Source organism: Podarcis cretensis, assembly GCF_951804945.1.
Source record: "Podarcis cretensis genome assembly, chromosome: 8".
Lineage (NCBI taxonomy): Eukaryota > Metazoa > Chordata > Lepidosauria > Squamata > Lacertidae > Podarcis > Podarcis cretensis.
In genome coordinates, this window is record NC_137177.1 from 19924842 (window position 1) to 19942676 (window position 17835).

The 17835-nt window shown below is 43.0% G+C and overlaps 1 protein-coding gene across 2 annotated transcripts; it reads left to right on the top strand.

Moving 5' to 3' along the window:
- The first annotated feature begins 1266 nt into the window (after positions 1-1266).
- LOC307221614 (sulfotransferase 2B1-like) lies at positions 1267-17800 on the top strand. Of its 2 annotated transcripts, none has more exons than XM_079986294.1 (7): positions 1267-2200; positions 3920-4065; positions 8874-9082; positions 10699-10825; positions 13937-14031; positions 16701-16881; positions 17587-17800. In XM_079986294.1, exons 2-7 carry the CDS (start codon positions 3936-3938, stop codon positions 17694-17696), a joined length of 852 nt encoding a protein of 283 aa, XP_079842420.1. In that variant the 5' UTR covers positions 1267-2200; positions 3920-3935; the 3' UTR covers positions 17697-17800. The 2 variants fall into 2 exon arrangements, with proteins under 2 accessions (XP_079842420.1, XP_079842419.1); XM_079986293.1 differs by lacking the exon at positions 1267-2200 and adding an exon at positions 3023-3374 and having other exon boundaries at positions 3731-4065.
- Positions 17801-17835: the final 35 nt, after the last annotated feature.

Sequence of the window (17835 nt, forward strand, 5' to 3'; positions counted from 1 at the left end):
AACAAAGCAAACCAAACAACAGAAAAACACCTCTTCAAGTGGGTGGAGAAGAACATTCAATAAAATCCGAACACGTCGCCGAGGTGGAAAACGAGGAGGCAGATTAGCTCAGCTGGCAAACCATCTCAGAGGTGGAATGCAAACTCCAGCGGCGTAGCGTGGGTTGTCAGCACCCGGGGCAAGGCAAGTAATTTGCGCCCCCTAACCTGGGGCAAGGCAAGTAATTTGCGCCCCCTAACCTGGGGCAAGGCAAGTAATTTGCGCCCCTAACCCCTAACCTGCCACCGCTGCCAGCTTCTTCTTGCTGCTGCCTGGGCTGGTCGGGTGTGGTTCTCTCCTGCGCTCAGCGCTGCGCTGGGCGGCTGCTGCACTGTCCCTCCCCCAGATAGTCCCTCCCTTGCTCTCTCTCCGCTCCGCTCCGCACCGCAACGCACACCTGGCACCCTCCCCCTCCACAGTGGGCGGCGACCCGGCAGCTCGGATCGGATTCGCACAGCCAGCACTACAGTGAGAGAGAGTGAGTGAGCCAGGTAGGGGCAGAGAGCTGCGAGTGCGAGTGCGCCCCCCCCAAATGTTCGGCCTGGTGCGGCTGGCCCCCCCTGCACCCCCACACTACGCCACTGGCAAACTCCACCCCCTAACTTCCACCAGATAGTGGAAGACTTCAGAGAACCAGTTGTGGTTCTGTTTGCCACCCCACTGAACACCCAGATGTACAGATTCGTGTCTCGCTTCCACTCACAAGAAGTGCAGGGAAAGAACATGGGAACAACCGATTGGCTACCGGGGATGCTATATGGTCCCTGCCTCACATTCAGCCTTCTGGCAAGGACAAAAAATATATAAAATAAATTAGGTAAAGGTAAAGGTACCCCTGCCCGTACGGGCCAGTTGACAGACTCTGGGGTTGTGCGCCCATCTCACTTAAGAGGCCAGGGGCCAGCGCTGTCTGGAGACACTTCCGGGTCACGTGGCCAGCGTGACATCGCTGCTCTGGCAAGCCAGAGCCGCACACGGAAACGCCGTTTACCTTCCCGCTGGTAAGCGGTCCCTATTTATCTACTTGCACCCGGAGGTGCTTTCGAACTGCTAGGTTGGCAGGCGCTGGGACCGAGCAGCGGGAGCGCACCCCGCCGCAGGGATTCGAACCGCCGACCTTTCGATCGGCAAGTCCTAGGCGCTGAGGCTTTAACCCACAGCGCCACCTGCGTCCCCATAAAATAAATTAAGATAAAATAAATTAAGATAAAATAAAACAAGCCAGAGATGACTTTTCTCTCTCACTGGTCTGCAATGTCACATGACAAAAAAGTCCTTGCTGGGCTTACCTGCAAAGCACAGGGCTGCAGTGGAGCAATTTCAGTAAAAAGGTGACTTTTTTTAGTTAAGGAAGATGTGACAAATCTCTTACTGCTGATGTGCTACCATGCACAGCAGCTATAGTGTGGCAATTTAGTTTGTGCAACAAAGGGAGAAGCTTTCCTCCCTAGCTTGGTTGGGGAAAGGTGAGGATTAAAGGGCTGTTTTAGAGGTTGTAAAAGGTTAAAGTTCCCCAAGAGCCCAGTCCTTTAGGGTAGTGGCCTGATGAAATGGAGGGAGAAAGAAGAAAGGGACACCTAGGGTGGGAGTCTGGGAAACTGCCATCGAGAGGCACTCCAAGATAAAGAAAACATAGAAAAATAAGTTGCAGCCAAATCCAATTCAATCCAAAGTAAAAACAAGGAAACCCAGAAAGGAAAAAAGTAAGAGAGCTTCAGCACACGAGGACCTTCCTTTCCAGCTGGTAGGCAGGCAGTCTTGGATGTGGTAAATCCTTTCATGGTGTAATGTTGTGGGACTTCAATATCAATGCCAAGGCTTCCTCAAATGGACCAGCTGGGGACTTCATGGCCTCCATGACAACCATGGTGTTGTCTCAGTACATCTGTGGTCTAATCAGAACTCCTTCTCATGCAAAAAGCTGGTTCTGGGTCATGATCAGGACCACAGCAGGTGTCTGGGAGGGATGAAACTCCTCTACCCACCCTCTCGGCCTGAAATTTGCAAAAGCAAAATATTGCGTAAAGCAGGTTATTAAAGTAGCATGCTGTTCGGTCCCGACAGATTTATCCAAAGTCTCCTTGATCAGCTACATCTTGCATTGATAGCTCCCATTAGCAGCAGGGAGGGGTAAGAAATCAAATCCTTTTCTGATTTAAAGGTGAGCCTACAAAATTCACACTTTTTGCAAACGGGCACTTTCCTGAATTTTGCAACGCAGTTCTGAATCCAAGTAATGTAGACAAAAATGCCTTCACTAGGGTAAAGAGTGCATCTTGTGAGTCTTGTAGAACCTGCCTAGCAGTCAGGCCTCTTCCCCCTCACCTAGGAGGGTGGGGCCCTGACTGACCAAAGCTAGAAAAGACGGAGGCTGTTCAGCACCTTGAATACCATCTTGTCTGTGGGTCCTGACTGACTGACTGACTGTAGCTTTGGAAGCTGAGCTTGCTGAAAAGACCTTTGGGTTGGGGTATGCTGGTTTCGGTGTTGTTATCATGGCCCCAGCTATCTAAAGTTTTTAACTGCTTTAATTAATTTTAATTGTTTTAACTGGGTTTTAACTTGCATGCATTTGAGTACAGGTAGAATTCTTTGGTACGTGGTGGCGGTGGATCTTTGGGGTCCATAAGGGTGGGATATTGTGGATGCCCCAAAGAACCAAACGTGTGCCCTCTAGTGTACAAAAGCCCCATTTTTTGAACTTCTTATTTGGAGGTCCTGATGCGGATTCTAAGCCTGCTGTGTTGTATGTAGACAAAAAGTAAATGTGTGTTTTTGCTGTCTTCTAAATTCTAATTCCAAAGCCACAGTGTGCGAGTAGGTTCACAAGCAGTTATGCATGTGTGTGTATGGAGTGGTGTGAGCCTTGCTTTAGGCAGGTGTGACTATGGTGCTGCATTCTCTTCTTTGTTTAAAGCGATTTTCCTTGAGTTGATGCATAGTAATCTAAGGCAGGCACGTCCAACTCCCAAGAGACTGCAATCTACTTCCACTATATAAAAAAAACTGGCAGTGATCTACCCATTGAATTGACGAAAGTTGGAGGAAGACCCAAAGCTGTTGATGAGCTTTTTTGGGGGAGCGCAAGTTGTTGAGCTTTTCTGGGGAGCTAATGTTGAACTTTCTGGGGGGAGCCGAACTTGCTGAGCTTCTTTGGGGGAGCCAAAAATTGATTGACCGGTAGATTGCAATTGACTAGTTGGGCATGCCTGATCTAGAGGATGTGAATGGGGCCTATTTCCTAATGGAGGTGATGGAGATTTGAGTTAATTGTGCATCTAATTTGTGCCCATGATCTTATTGAGATTTGAAAGGCTAATATGATATGTACAGTGGTACCTCGCAAGATGAACGCCTCGGAAGATGAAAAACTCGCAAAACGAAAGGGTTTTTCGTTTTTTGAGTTGCTTCGCAAGACAGATTTCCCTATAGGCTTGCTTCACAAGATGAAAACGTCTTGCAAGTTTGTTTCCTTTGTCTTGCAAGTTTGTTTCCTTTTTCTTAAAACCGTGCATTCACTTCGAGGAGCAACTCATAGCACGCGGTGTGGTAGCCTTTTTTGAGGTTTTTGAAGATTTTGGTGATTTTTGAAGCTTTTCCAAAGTCCGTGCTTCGTAAGACGAAAAAATCACAAGACGAAAAAACTCGCGGAACGAATTAATTTCGTCTTGCAAGGCACCACTGTATTCAGAACTGAGTTCCTTGGATTTCCCCCCCCCCAGCCTGGTGGCACCACTTGAACATCCATTCTTGGCCCATTTCCACCTCCTGAACTCTTCCCTTCCTCCTGCTTCCCAGTTTTCCCCAGAGTTGGGCTCTAAAACGGTACCTGAAAATTACTAAGGATGTGGCATTATAACTTTCTTTCTCTCATCTTCAGTTTTTCAGTGTCATCAATGGCTTTTTTCAAATACAAGGAAATCCTTTTTTCTTCACTGGTCCACTCAGTAGAAACACTCAGCTATGTAGAAAACGAATTCCAACTGTTGGATGATGATACTGTGGTCGTAACTTACCCCAAGTCAGGTCAGTTGTGCGATTAAGTAAATAGATAGACTCTGGATTTAGTTGGCTTAGTGAGGTACCACTTTGGATGATAATATTTATTACGTCACTAACTTTAAATATGAAGCTCACAAAGAATATCCCCTCCCCACACTCTTTCGACATTTTACAACTGTGATGCTCCATGAATGTCAGGACAAAGAAAAGTTATCTCAGATTAAGAAAAGAACAGGGGTGGGGGTGGGGAATAATAAAAATACAGAATTATACATGACACATTTGTGCCTGGAAATTTCACTGCAAAAGATAATTGAACTTGAGCTTCAAAGAGAGAAATTTTCTAGCCAGATTTATCACTGCAGTGAGATTCATCCACACATTAAACTCAGAGAGATATGTAGGTAGATCCCTCTTCACTCTAGATTAAGGTTACCAGATTTGAATCCGGGGACACTTTTAAAATTCAGTGGATTTTCTATGGGGACTGATTTGTAAATCCGGGGACTGTCCCCGGGAAACGGGGACGTCTGGTAACCTTACTCTAGATGTCAAATTTTCAGTTCTGAGGGTTTCCCCCCACTCTGTGTAGGCATCTACATGCCATGGAATGCAACTCTAAGCAACTAAACAAAACATGAAGGAGCATCTCCACCCCCATCATTCAGCCTGGACATTGAGGTCCAGCTCCAAGGGCCTTCTGATGGTTCCTGCACTGCAAGAAGCGAAGTTACAGGGAACTAGGCAGAGGGCCTTCTTGGCAGTGGCACCCACTCTGTGGAACACCCATCAGATGTCAAGGAGATAAATAACTACACAACTTTTAGAAGACATCTCAAGGTAGCCCTGTATCAGAAGGTTTTTAATGCTTGTTTTCATTATATTTTTAGATAAAGCTACCTAGAGTGGTTGGGGAAACTCAGCCAGATGGGTGGAGTATAAATAATAAAATGATGATGATGATGTGTGCGCACTTGTGCAAAAAGGACAGGTGTGTTGTAGCAGCTCATGCTTTGTACTCAAAAATCGCAGACAGTTTTTCTTTAAAACAGCCCTGATTCCTTTTTTTCCTATAATTTTTTATTGAATTTTACAAAGAAAAACAGAAAAAAATTTTAACAATCCAACATAAAAATCCACAAATATTACAAAGAAAAAACAAAGGAAAAAGAAAAAGAAAAACACATAAAAAACAAATTTAGCATAAAAAACTCTCTTTCAGATTTGTAACCTTCAAAACCTTATTTCCCTTACTTCCACCCGCCTCCTTTCTTGTATTCCAGTTAAAAATTAATTCAGCAAGATCATTCGTTATTCATTTTCATCATTTATCCCTCCCTTTGCACTCTTGTTTAACTTAGTCACTAGAACCCCTTCTTTTCCTTTTCAATGTCCTCAACATTCAAAAATTTTACAATGTTTTTGTAGATAGGCTTTAAACTTCTTCCAGTCCTCTTCCACCTGCTCTTCTCCTTGATCTCGAATTCTGCCGGTCATTTCAGCCAGTTCCATATAGTCTATTACTTGCATCTGCCATTCTTCCAAGGTGGGTAGGTCTTGCGTCTTCCAATGCTTTGCAATAAGTATTCTTGCTGCTGCTGTAGCATACATAAAAAAAAGTTCTGTCCTTCTTTGACACCAATTGGCCGACCATACCCAGGAGAAAGGCATCTGGTTTCTTCAAGAAGGTATACTTAAATACCTTTTTCAGTTCATTATATATCATCTCCCAGAAAGCCTTAATCCTTGGGCACGTCCACCAAAGGTGAAAGAATGTCCCTTCAATTTCTTTACATTTCCAACATTTATTATCGGGCAGGTGATAAATTTCTGCAAGCTTGACTGGGGTCATGTACCACCTATATATCATTTTCATAATATTCTCTCTTAAGGCATTACATGCTGTAAATTTCATACCGGTGGTCCACAACTGTTCCCAGTCAGCAAACATGATGTTATGACCAACATCTTGAGCCCATTTTATCATAGCAGATTTTACCGTTTCGTCCTCAGTGTTCCATTTCAACAGCAGATTATACATTCTCGACAATATCTTAGCATTGGGTTCTAACAATTCTGTTTCCAACTTTGATTTTTCCACCTGGAAACCGTTTTTCCTGTCCAAATAATAGGCCTCTCTTACTTGAAAATAATGTAACCAGTCACGCACCTTATCTTTAAGTTTCTCATAACTCTGCAATTTCACTTTGTCTCCCTCCTGCTCCAAAATTTCCCAATATTTAGGCCAGTTAGATTCCATGTTAAGTTTTTTCAGGGCCTTTGCTTCCATAGGTGAAAGCCTCCTTGGGGTTTTATTTTCCAGAAAATCTTTATATTTCATCCAGACATTAAACAATGCTTTCCTGACAATATGGTTTTTAAATGTTTTGTAAACTTTAGCCTTACCGTACCACAAATATGCATGCCACCCAAAAACATTATCATATCCTTCCAAATCTAAAATGTCCGTGTTTTCAAGAAGTAGCCAATCCTTCAACCAGCAGAAAGCTGCTGCTTCATAATATAACTTAAGATCCGGCAGGGCAAACCCCCCTCTTTCCTTTGCGTCAGTGAGAATTTTGTATTTTATTCTGGGCTTTTTGCCCTGCCAGACAAATCTAGAAATTTCTTTTTGCCACTTCTCGAAACAGTCCATTTTGTCAATGATTTGTAACGTCTGAAACAAAAACAACATCCTTGGCAATACATTCATTTTGATAACAGCAATTCTACCCAGTAAGGAAAGCTTAAGTTTGTCCAAATTTCAAGATCTTTTTTCACTTCTGACCAACACTTCTCATAGTTATCTTTAAATAAATTTACATTCTTCGAAGTCAAGTTCACCCCTAGGTATTTTACTTTTTTCACTAATGTTAAGCCTGTTTCTTCCTGAAACCTTTCCTTCTCCACCGGTGTTAAATTTTTCTCTAAAACCATAGTTTTAAATTTATTCAATTTAAAACCTGCCACCTGACCAAATTCTTGTATTATTTCCAAAGCTCTTTTAGAACTTGGGATTGGCTCCTGTAATGTCAATACTAGGTCATCTGCAAAAGCTTTGAGTTTATAGTGTTTGACTCCGACCTGTATACCCTGAATCTGTTGGTCCCTTCTAATCATGTTCAGCAAGACCTCCAGAACTGAAATAAAAAGCAAAGGGGAAATTGGGCAGCCTTGTCGTGTCCCTTTCTCTATCTTAACTTCTTCTGTAACTACATTGTTCACTATTAATTTTGCCTTTTGTTCTGAATAAATCGCACCTATACGGTTTCCAAACCTTTCTCCAACCCCCATCCCTTGCAGATTTTTCCTCATAAAACTCCAAGAAATATTGTCAAAGGCTTTCTCCGCATCAATGAATATCAAGACGGCTTTTGTATTAATATTAACTTGTAATTTTTCCAAAATGTCAATTAAGTTTCTCGTATTATTTGACAATTGCCTGCCTGGGAGAAAGCCAGCTTGGTCTTTGTGTATCATTGTTACTAAAACTTTTTTCAGTCTTTTAGCCAAAATATCAGCAAAAATTTTGTAATCCACGTTGAGTAGGGATATGGGGCGGTAGTTCTTGAGTTGTGTCTTTTCTATCTCATTTTTCGGTATAAGCGTGATGTAAGCTTCTTTCCACGACTCCGGCGCTCTTTTCCCTTCCATAATTTCATTGCAAACCTCCATTAGAGGTTGAATTAAATAGTCTTTCATATCCTTGTAATATTTGGAGGTTAGCCCATCCGGGCCTGGAGACTTGCCTAGTTGCAAATTCTTGATGGCACCTTCGACCTCCTGTTCAGAAATTTTGTCATTCAGTATTAATTTATTCTCTTGAGATATTTTTTGTAATCCATTTGTTTCCAAAAATTTCTCAATTTTAATTTCATTCTGTGGCCCTTGTGCATACAATTGTTTAAAATATCTCTGGAAACAATCTTGAATCTCCCGTGGGTTTTGTATATTCCTTCCACTTACTTCAAGATTAGTCACAGTATTTAGTTTCTGTCTTTTCTTCAGCTGCCAAGCTAGCAGCTTTCCGCACTTATTGGCCGATTCAAAGGTTTTTTGTCTCATTTGTTTAATTTTCCATTCTATATCCTGATTGACCATTTTCAAATATTGTGCCTGGTGTAGTTTAATTAAACAGCCCTGATTCCTAGGTAGCTGCCTACGAAAATGGAGGTCACCATGACAAACTTGCATTCTTGGGATACCTTAACAATGAAGGCAGAAGAGATCTATGTCAAAGGGAACTGTTCAAACTTATTTAATAGAAATATACTTGTTTAAATTGTCCAAAATTATTTGTGGGTTTTTCAGAAAACATCACATAGTCCCATTGACAATGGCCAATAGTCTGGAAATGGACCACAGCCTACCTTGTGCCCACCCCTCTTTCTCACAGTTATCTGGGCAACTTAAGTCAGCACCCGCCTTCCAGAACATCACCCACCTTCTCTTTGCACAGTCGTTCTTAGGACAAAATTGTTTGGACTCCTGGCTGGAAACCAAAGGAGGGGAGAAGGCTCTTGTGCTCATGTTTTGCTCCCTGGTTTCCCACTTGCATCTGGGAGAAACAGGACGCCAGACTCAATGGGCCACTGGTCTGATCCAGCAGGCTACTCTTCTGTTCTCATTTGCACCACACTCAGCAAAATAATATCATCAACTTCAGCACGTTATACCATTCCTGAATTTTGGGAATCTTGTTGCACAGGAAGGTGCTAAGTAGCTAGTTGTGGACAAAGATCCATTCCATTTCTTGTGATCATCTAATTTATTTCACAAGGGCCATACATTAATGCACAGAAGAAGATTGTGACTGGTGGACTTCCTCCTAGGTACCCATTGGATGGCAGAGATCTTGAGCTTAATACAGAGTCATGGGGACCCTTCATGGGTTCAGAAGGTACCATTGTGGGAAAGGGCACCCTGGATTGAGATGGATGATCATTTGCAGATTGCCTTGAAAAATCCTTCCCCCAGGATCCTGAATACTCACCTGCCATTCCAGCTTTTCCCCAAGTCCTTCCTCCACTCCAAAGCCAAGGTAAGAGAGGAACAATGGTCACATTAAGCTTGTCTTTGGCTCCTGTCTTTCTGACACATAGATGTGAGGGATTCTGGAACACTTGACACAGCCTGTTTACAGGAGGATGCCATATTTTGTACTAGAGCACAGAGAGAGCTATTGGAAAGCTCCTAAGCAGCTGCCCGATTGCGGGAGAAATTGAATTGGTCATGGTCCACATGCATGGTCAGCCCAGGTCCTCCCTGCAGGCTTCTCCTGTTTCCATGTCAGGCTTTATTAAGTGATGCTTTATGGATTATATATTTCACAAATTAAAAGTATTTAAAGGGCAAATCTTGAATGACAATTTTTTTCAAAATGGCATGATTTTATTTATTTCTTTAAAAAATATTTTTATTAAAGATTTTCTTGGTTTACAAAAGTACATGCATTGTTTCTTTTTTCAGGTTCTATAGTCTTTCTTACAAATCAGTTACAGATATTGGTGTTGAGTACTGTATAAGGTTGGGGAAGAAGAGGGGGAGAGGAGGGGTGGGGTGGTGAGGCTTATATTTTTTGTATAGTGTACGTGTAAGATTTTGTGTCAGCGTCAACTGGGAAAGTTCTCTTTCTATTCATTTATTGCATTTCCTTGGTAGTGAGAGGTATGGGGGGTCAGGGTGGGGTTGGTTGTCTGTGGGTGGCTGCAGTGCGGTTTGTTTGCATTTGTGAGGGGAGGGGTAGTGCTTGTTGGGTCAGGTAAACCAGAGTGATTCTTATGCTGTTGGTGGATTCTTGTTGTTATTTTGTTGGGCTGTGTATGTGATAAATGGGAGCCACACTGGGGTGAAGGTGTCCTTTTCTATTGGTTCCCGTGTCAGTTTCAGTTTATTGGTTAGCTTTCCTAGTAAGACAGTTACAGTTTTTAGTGACACAGTGTATTCTAGTTTTGAGGGATTTTGTTCCTGCATCTGTTTGCTAGTAGTCTGGAGTCCTTCCCTCCATATTCATAAAATGGTTGTTTTATGATTGATTTCTAGACAGTCAATTCCCCTTCTTTTTTGTTCCATGAATTTAAGATGGGTTGTTGTTTTTTTGGGCTCCTGTTTGTTTGTAGTGTGATGAGAGAGTCATAATGTCTTGTTCTAATTTACCAATTTATGCAGGCTCCTCTGGTGACCGCTTTCATTGTGTCCCAAAGGAGGGGGGTTGTTATTTTGCCCACATCATTGTCCTTAAAGAAGTTTTGGAGAGTTTTCAAGACAGTAATCCCCCTTTTTGGAGGAGAAAAGCGCTGTTTTTTGGGCTAAAATGTTAAAATGTTGAGCTTTTTTTAGGGGAGCCAAAGTTGTTGAGCTTCTTTTGGGGGGGGGTGCCAGTGATCTAACGGTGATCTATCTACCACAGATGTCCAGTGATCTACCTGTTGGATGTGCCAGGAGCAGACCATTTGAAATTAATGGTCCTATGTTAGTTATGCCCATTATTTTCTGTGGCTCCACTCTGAGTAGATGTCACACTGGATATATTCAGTAACAGTAAATTAAATAACAATTTGTTACCCTTTCATGGGACAGTAGTTAGCTGCCACACTCTGCCTAATGTTAGGGCCGAGATGGCTGCTCTCCCTAAATGTGGTCCTGTATCTGTTACAGATAGTCTGTACACTGCGTAACCCCAGAGATGTGATGGTTTCAACCTACTACTTCAGGAAAGGCCATAAAGATTGCAATGATCTAGAAACTGTGGAAGAGTTGATGGAGAGTTTCCTGAGTGGGGAAGGTATGGAAGGAGGCAAATCAGCCAGTCTCCTTTGTTGTGGTCCAGCACAATGTCCACTACCAGAAAGGCTCTCTTCTTAGCTAATGGAACAGCCTTGACAGAGAAGTATAATTTGCAGTTGGATACATGGAGAAGGGAAGAAATGGGTGAAAGTCCTATTTTAGTCATTTTCTTTTTAAGCAAATTAATAAACGTCCTTAACAAATGGGTAAGACTGGCACCAACATGAGAATAGAGTGAAACCTCACATTCAGTGTTGTGGATGATAACAGACATTCGCTGGTGGCAGAGACAAAAACAAACAAACCTTAACAGAGAAAGCTTCATTCAAACCTTTACTTCTCCCTTGTGTGGATAATGTCACTACACAGATCAGTCACTAGGTGGCGCTGGACATACGCCAGAGTCAATGTTTTCTGTTATTTATTTTGTTTTTGAGGGACAATGCAGTCGTTCTAAGTCCCTGACAGGCCAACTTGAATAAACCCCACCTAGCTATTCTACGCTGCATCAACAGAAGTATAGTGCCCAGAGCAAGAGGAGTCAAAGTCCCACTCTCTTCCGCCTTGGTCAGACCACACCTGGAATACTGTGTCCAGTTCCAGGCACCACAATTTAAGAAGGATATTGACAAGATGGGATGTGTGAGCCAGACACTAGTACAAAAAGAGTTTTAGAGTTAATTCAATTCTTTGGCCAGTGGCAGGATTCAAGTTGAACAAACAAAAAACTAAAGTTCTGGAAAAAAACTTAACAAATGTTGAAAGAGAGAGGTTCCAAAATGAAACTGGGTTAATGGTGGCAAAGAAAGTAAAATATTTGGGGATTAACATGACATCTAAAAATGTGAATTTATTTAAAGACAATTATGACAAATGTTGGACAGAGGTAAAGAAAGATTTAGAAATATGGTCGAATTTGAAGCTTTCCTTGTTAGGCCGAATTGCAGTGATTAAAATGAATGTATTGCCTAGAATGTTATTTTTGTTTCAGACATTACAAATTGTGGATAAACTGGATTGTTTCAAGAAGTGGCAGAAAGATATATCTAAATTTATCTGGCAGGGCAAAAAGCCCAGAATAAAATTTAAGATACTTACTGATGTAAAAGAAAGAGGGGGGTTTGCCCTGCCAGATTTGAGACTGTACTATGAATCGGCAGCTTTCTGCTGGTTGAAAGATTGGCTACTTCTTGAGAATGCAGATATTCTGGATTTGGAAGGATTTGATAATAGGTTTGGTTGGCATGCATATTTATGGTACGACAAGGTTAAAGTTCACAAGGGTTTTAAAAACCATATTGTTAGGAAAGCATTATATAATGTTTGGATTCGGTACAAGGATTTGTTGGAAAATAAAACTCCTAGGTGGTTATCACCTATGGAGGCTAAGGAGGTGAAGAAACTTAATATGGAATCCAAATGGCCAAAATACTCTGAAATTTTAGAACAAGAAAGCGGTGAATTTAAACTACAGAGTTTTGAGAAATTAAAGCCCAAGGTGCGAGATTGGCTTCATTATTACCAAATAATGGAAACTTTTAAACAAGACAGGAAAATTGGCTTCCAGGTGGAGAAATCGAAATTGGAAACAGAATTGCTAGAACCCAATACTAAGAATGTATCAAGAATGTACAATTTGTTGCTGAAGTGGAATACAATAGATGAGACAGTTAAATCAGCCATGATTAAATGGGCACAGGACGTTGGACATGACATTATGTTTGCTGACTGGGAACAGTTATGGACCACCGGTATTAAATTCACGGCATGTAATGCCCTAAGAGAAAATATTATGAAAATGATTTACAGGTGATACATGACCCCAGTTAAGCTTGCGAAGATTTATCATCTGCCCAATAATAAATGTTGGAAATGTAATGAGACTGAAGGTACCTTCTTTCACCTTTGGTGGACCTGCCCAAAGATTAAAGCCTTTTGGGAAATGATTTATAATGAAATTAAGAAGGTACTTAAATGTACTTTTCACAAGAAACCAGAGGCATTCCTCTTGGGCATGGTCGGCCAATTGGTGTTAAGGAAGGATAGGACTTTTTTTATGTACGCCACTACAGCAGCAAGGATCCTTCTAGCAAAGTATTGGAAGACACAAGAACTCCCCACACTGGAAGAATGGCAGACGAAAGTGATTGACTTTATGGGATTGGCAGAAATGACTGGCAGAATCAGTGACCAAGAGAAAGAGACGGTGGAGGAAGACTGGAAGAAGTTTAAAGCTTATCTTAAGAACTGTTACAATATTGATCAGTGTTAAAATGTCAAGGGGAAGGAAGATGCAGAATTGCAGCTGGAAATGTTTGAGGATTTAAGGTGAAACTGAGAAAGATAACAAATTTAAATTTAATTGGCTAAAAGGGTTGCTGAAAAATTGTAAAATAAGGATGCAAAAAGGGTGAGGTATGGGGAAGTCCGAGAAAGGAGGCTTATGAAAATGAGGTTAAGAATTTATATTTGTGTGTTTGTTTGTATTGATTGATGTTTTTATGTTGTTGTTGTTGTTTTGTTTTGTTTTTAAAATTGGAAAACTAATAAAAATTATTATTAAAAAAAAAAAAAAGACAAGATGGGATGTGTGTAAAGGAGCTTGACCAGCATGATCAAGGGTCTGGAAACCAAACCTTATGAGGAGCAGTTGAGGGAGTTGGGTATGTTTAGCCTTGGAAATGGCCCTCAGCCCCCAGGAACTGGCACCTATGCTGACTGGTGTTTCTTCTACATCTACAATGGCATTCTCTCCCTTCCCAGTGATGGGAAGGCATTCCACAGGGTGCCTGGTTCCCTGTAACTTCAGGGAAGAGCCAGTGTGGTGTAGTGGTTAAGAGTGGTAGTCTCATAATCTGCTGAACTGGGTTCGCTTCCCTGCTCCTCCACATGCAGCTGCTGGGTGACCTTGGGCTAGTCACACTTCTTTGAAGTCTCTCAGCCCCACTCACCTCACAGAGTGTTTGTTGTGGGGAAGGAAGGGAAAGGAGACTGTTAGCCGCTTTGAGACTCCTTAGGGTAGTGATAAAGTGGAATATCAAATCCAAACTCTTCTTCTTCCCTGCACAACTCTTTACATTTCACCATTGTTTCCTCTTTGCTCTTCCAGTGGGTTATGGCTCCTGGTTTGACCATGTGAAAGGCTGGGTGGAGATGAAGGAGAGAGCCAACATCTTCTTCATCACCTATGAAGAACTGCAGCAGGTACAGGTCCAAGCTTGCCTGTGTTCATGCACTACCAGGTTACAGGCCCAACTCTGACATTATTCATGCATGAAGTTGCCAATTTTTTGTTTGGAAAGATTCTGGTACTATTGGCCAGACGACTCTGAGGAAGTGCAAAATTCCTTGCTACCCCTACAAGAATTATGAAGAAAATAAGAATAGGAATAAGAATAATATTGTACCCATTCAAATGGGTGGCTTGCTTCAGCCACTCTGGCCAGCACATATAAAGACATAATAAAACATTAAGCATTAAAAAGCTTCCCTATACAGGGCTGCCTTCAGATGTCTTCTAAAATTTACATAGTTACTCATCTCCTCAATATCTGATGGGAGGGTGTTCCACAGGGTGAGGCCACTACCAAGAATGTTCCCTGTAGTTTCACTTGCGTGCCAAGGCCCCGTGACTTGCAGTTCCCTAGTGGGTAATAAACACACGGACAAAAGTATTTAGGTTTATGGGTTCAAATAGGCCACAACTTTATTGGTTACAGATGTGAGCGGTTTGGCTTAGGCACTGGGTGACACTCAACTCCCACCCATCTGCAGGGAGTCCAGCTAAGGGCAAACCACCAATAGGAGGAGACCTATGACTTACATCAAATAGGAGCACCCCAACAGTTCCCCGTTGGGGTCGTGGCATGGCCCTAGCCTATGTCCGGGCATCGGATAGGATCCACACCCCCGGATCCCTTTAACAGGATACCCTTAATGAGGAGGAGCAGGCAGAGGCTACAACGTCCCCTCCATCCAAACAAAGGCTTACCCAATGCCTAACCTCACAAAGTTGTGACGATTGCTACAAGGTAGGCAAAAACCAAATGGCTGGTGCCAATTTGCCAAGTGAAAAAAAAACCTTACCCGACCCCAACAATATGGCAGCTGACATTAGTCCATAGCAAGGTCATGTCATAGCAAAGCATAAAAAAGAAGGCAGGTGGGTTGGGAGATCTGGCAAAGGACGAGAGAGGAGGGCCACCTGGCTGTGCCACAGATTAAATTACCCATGGCCACACCCCCAACTGACACTGATTGGACAGCGGGGCAACCCTGGGCATGGCCCCACCCAACGCCGGTGACGCAGCCAGGATGGCACTAGGGGGTTGTCAATCTCTGCCCCCGCCAGATCATTGCAGTGGTCAGGATGCCTGGTTGCAAATCCGCCCACCGGAAAAGGTGAGTGGACTTCTCACAGTGAGGGAACCTCCAGAAGGCCCTTGGTGTTAGATCTCAGTGTCTGGGCTGAACAATTGGGGTGAAGGTGCTCCTTCAGGATTTAAAAGGATTTAAAGGCAAAGAGCCTCATATCATGCACAGAGTGCCCTTCCTTTCTTCTGCATTGGAGCAGGTATGTCAATAAAGGTAAAGGTACCCCTGCCCGTACGGGCCAGTCTTGACAGACTCTGGGGTTGTGCGCCCATCTCACTTAAGAGGCCAGGTGCCAGCGCTGTCCGGAGACACTTCCGGGTCACGTGGCCAGCGTGACATCGCTGCTCTGGCGAGCCAGAGTCGCACAAGGAAACGCCGTTTACCTTCCCGCTGGTAAGCGGTCCCTATTTATCTACTTGCACCCGGAGGTGCTTTCGAACTGCTAGGTTGGCAGGCGCTGGGACCGAGCAGCGGGAGCGCACCCCGCCGCAGGGATTCAAACCGCCGACCTTTCGATCGGCAAGTCCTAGGCGCTGAGGCTTTAACCCACAGCGCCACCTGCGTCCCTTCCTTTCTTCAGAGTGCCCTTCCTTTCTTCTGCATTGGAGCAGGTATGTCAATAGGTTGTGTCATTTCAGGGATGTGAAAACTAAATTTTTGCAAATTTATTCAGTGAGGTGCCTTAAAAACAGGTTTTGGGGTGTGAAGATTTCAAATCTACCATTTTCGTGATTGGACAACATTTAGTTTGGTAAGACCACATAGGAATGAGGAAACACATAAATTGCTTTCAGAAAACCAAAGAATTTTATCTTCTGAAAATTTTAGGTAATACAGTGATACCTCTGGTTGCAAACGGGATCCGTTCCGGAGGTCCGGCCATATCCTGAAGTTTTTGCAACCAGAGGACTGCTTCTGCGCACTCGCGCGGCATGGTTTACAGCTTCTGCGCATGCGCATGAGGCAAAAACCTGGAAATATACTTCCGGGTTTGCTGCTTACATATCCCAATGTTTACGTAACCAGAGGTACAACTGTACTTTATCACAATCATAATAAAAAAATATAATAGCAAGTAATTGGCAATCATTTTTAATGACTCATATGCAATTCTACACACATTTTGTTTACCGAGCAAAACAAAACTATATTAATTTAACCAATATATGTTTGCATTTTCAAGTCATGTTACAACTTTTTAGCAGCCCTCTTTTTTTGGGAAATGGAATGTTGAAAAATTCAATACCCCCTAGTATGACAATAAGCTGCTTTTCTGCCCTGAATGCAATGTCTCTTGCTGACTCTGATGCCTCCTGGGTGCTGTGATGGCTGAGGAGCAGCTGGAGACAGGATGGGTTCTGCACAGTGATAGCAGTGAATTCCACACCTCATGGCATCCATCTTGCCCAAATCACATACACCTCTGTGTGCTTCTTGATCAAGGGCAAGCTCTCTACATCACATGAGGATTCACAGCCATTTCCTTTTGCTTTCTGCAGGACCTTCGAGGCAGCGTGCAGAAGATCTGTCATTTTCTTGGCAAGGAGCTGAACAGCCAACAAATTGAGTCTGTGGTGGAAAATGCCTCCTTCCAGAAGATGAAGGACAACAAGATGTCCAACTTTTCTTTAATACCAGAGAGCATTTTTGACCACACAAAAGCAAAGTTCATGAGGAAAGGTAAAAACATTGGAAGCCAAGAAATAAGGCCATAATGCTGCATGCCAGGGGTGAAGAACCTTTTTCTTTTTCTGTGGATGTCTATCGCCTCACAGAAAAAGCCAATCCCCAACTAGGCCAGAAAGTGGGGACAGTTTGCCTGATATCATACGGTTCTCTCTGTGCAACATCTCACCTATGTCTAGCTTTGTTGCATGGATGGCCCAATCAAAACAAGAGATGTTCTGAGAACAAGGGTATGCCTGTAAGATTTTGAGGCAATTCTGGGGACTGCCTGAAAATAGGTTGCAGATTCTCCAGGCCATCAAGACACAGTAGTTGCCTCAGGGTTGTTTATGCCAGAGTTGGCAGGTTCTGTGCCTTTCACATTGATTGGGAGAGCAAGCAGAAATTCAGCAGGCAGAACAACAGACACACAGTTCTTGGAGATCTCTATGGTGCGATAAGAAAGTATGGCTGGACCCAGCTGGTCCAGGTACCCAACATGCATGCATTAGTGCAGCTGGAAAGCCAAATCAGGAGGGTGGAATGGTTAGGGAAGGGGCTCAGGGCAAACAGCTAGGGGGCATATGTTCACTTCCATAACATCAGCCATCTGAGGGAGCTGCCACATGTCTGAGCATGAGAAATAAAAGTTATAATTCGAGCTGAAGTAATTTCATGCAAACTTCTTTGTGGTTGACATTTGCTCTTGTGTTGTTCTAGGGATCTCCGGGGACTGGAAGAACCACCTGACAGTGGCGCAGAGTGAACGCTTTGATGATGCCTATCAGGAGAACATGCATGGTGTGAATATGACCTTCCCTTGGGAATGAAGAATCCCAGATTTTTGCTCCTGATTTTCTCCACATTCTTATGTATCATATGGTTTGGCTATTTTCTGCTGCCACTTTGCTAAATAAACATACCTGATCAGGAACAGTTGTTCTTTATTTTTTTTTACCAAATCACAAA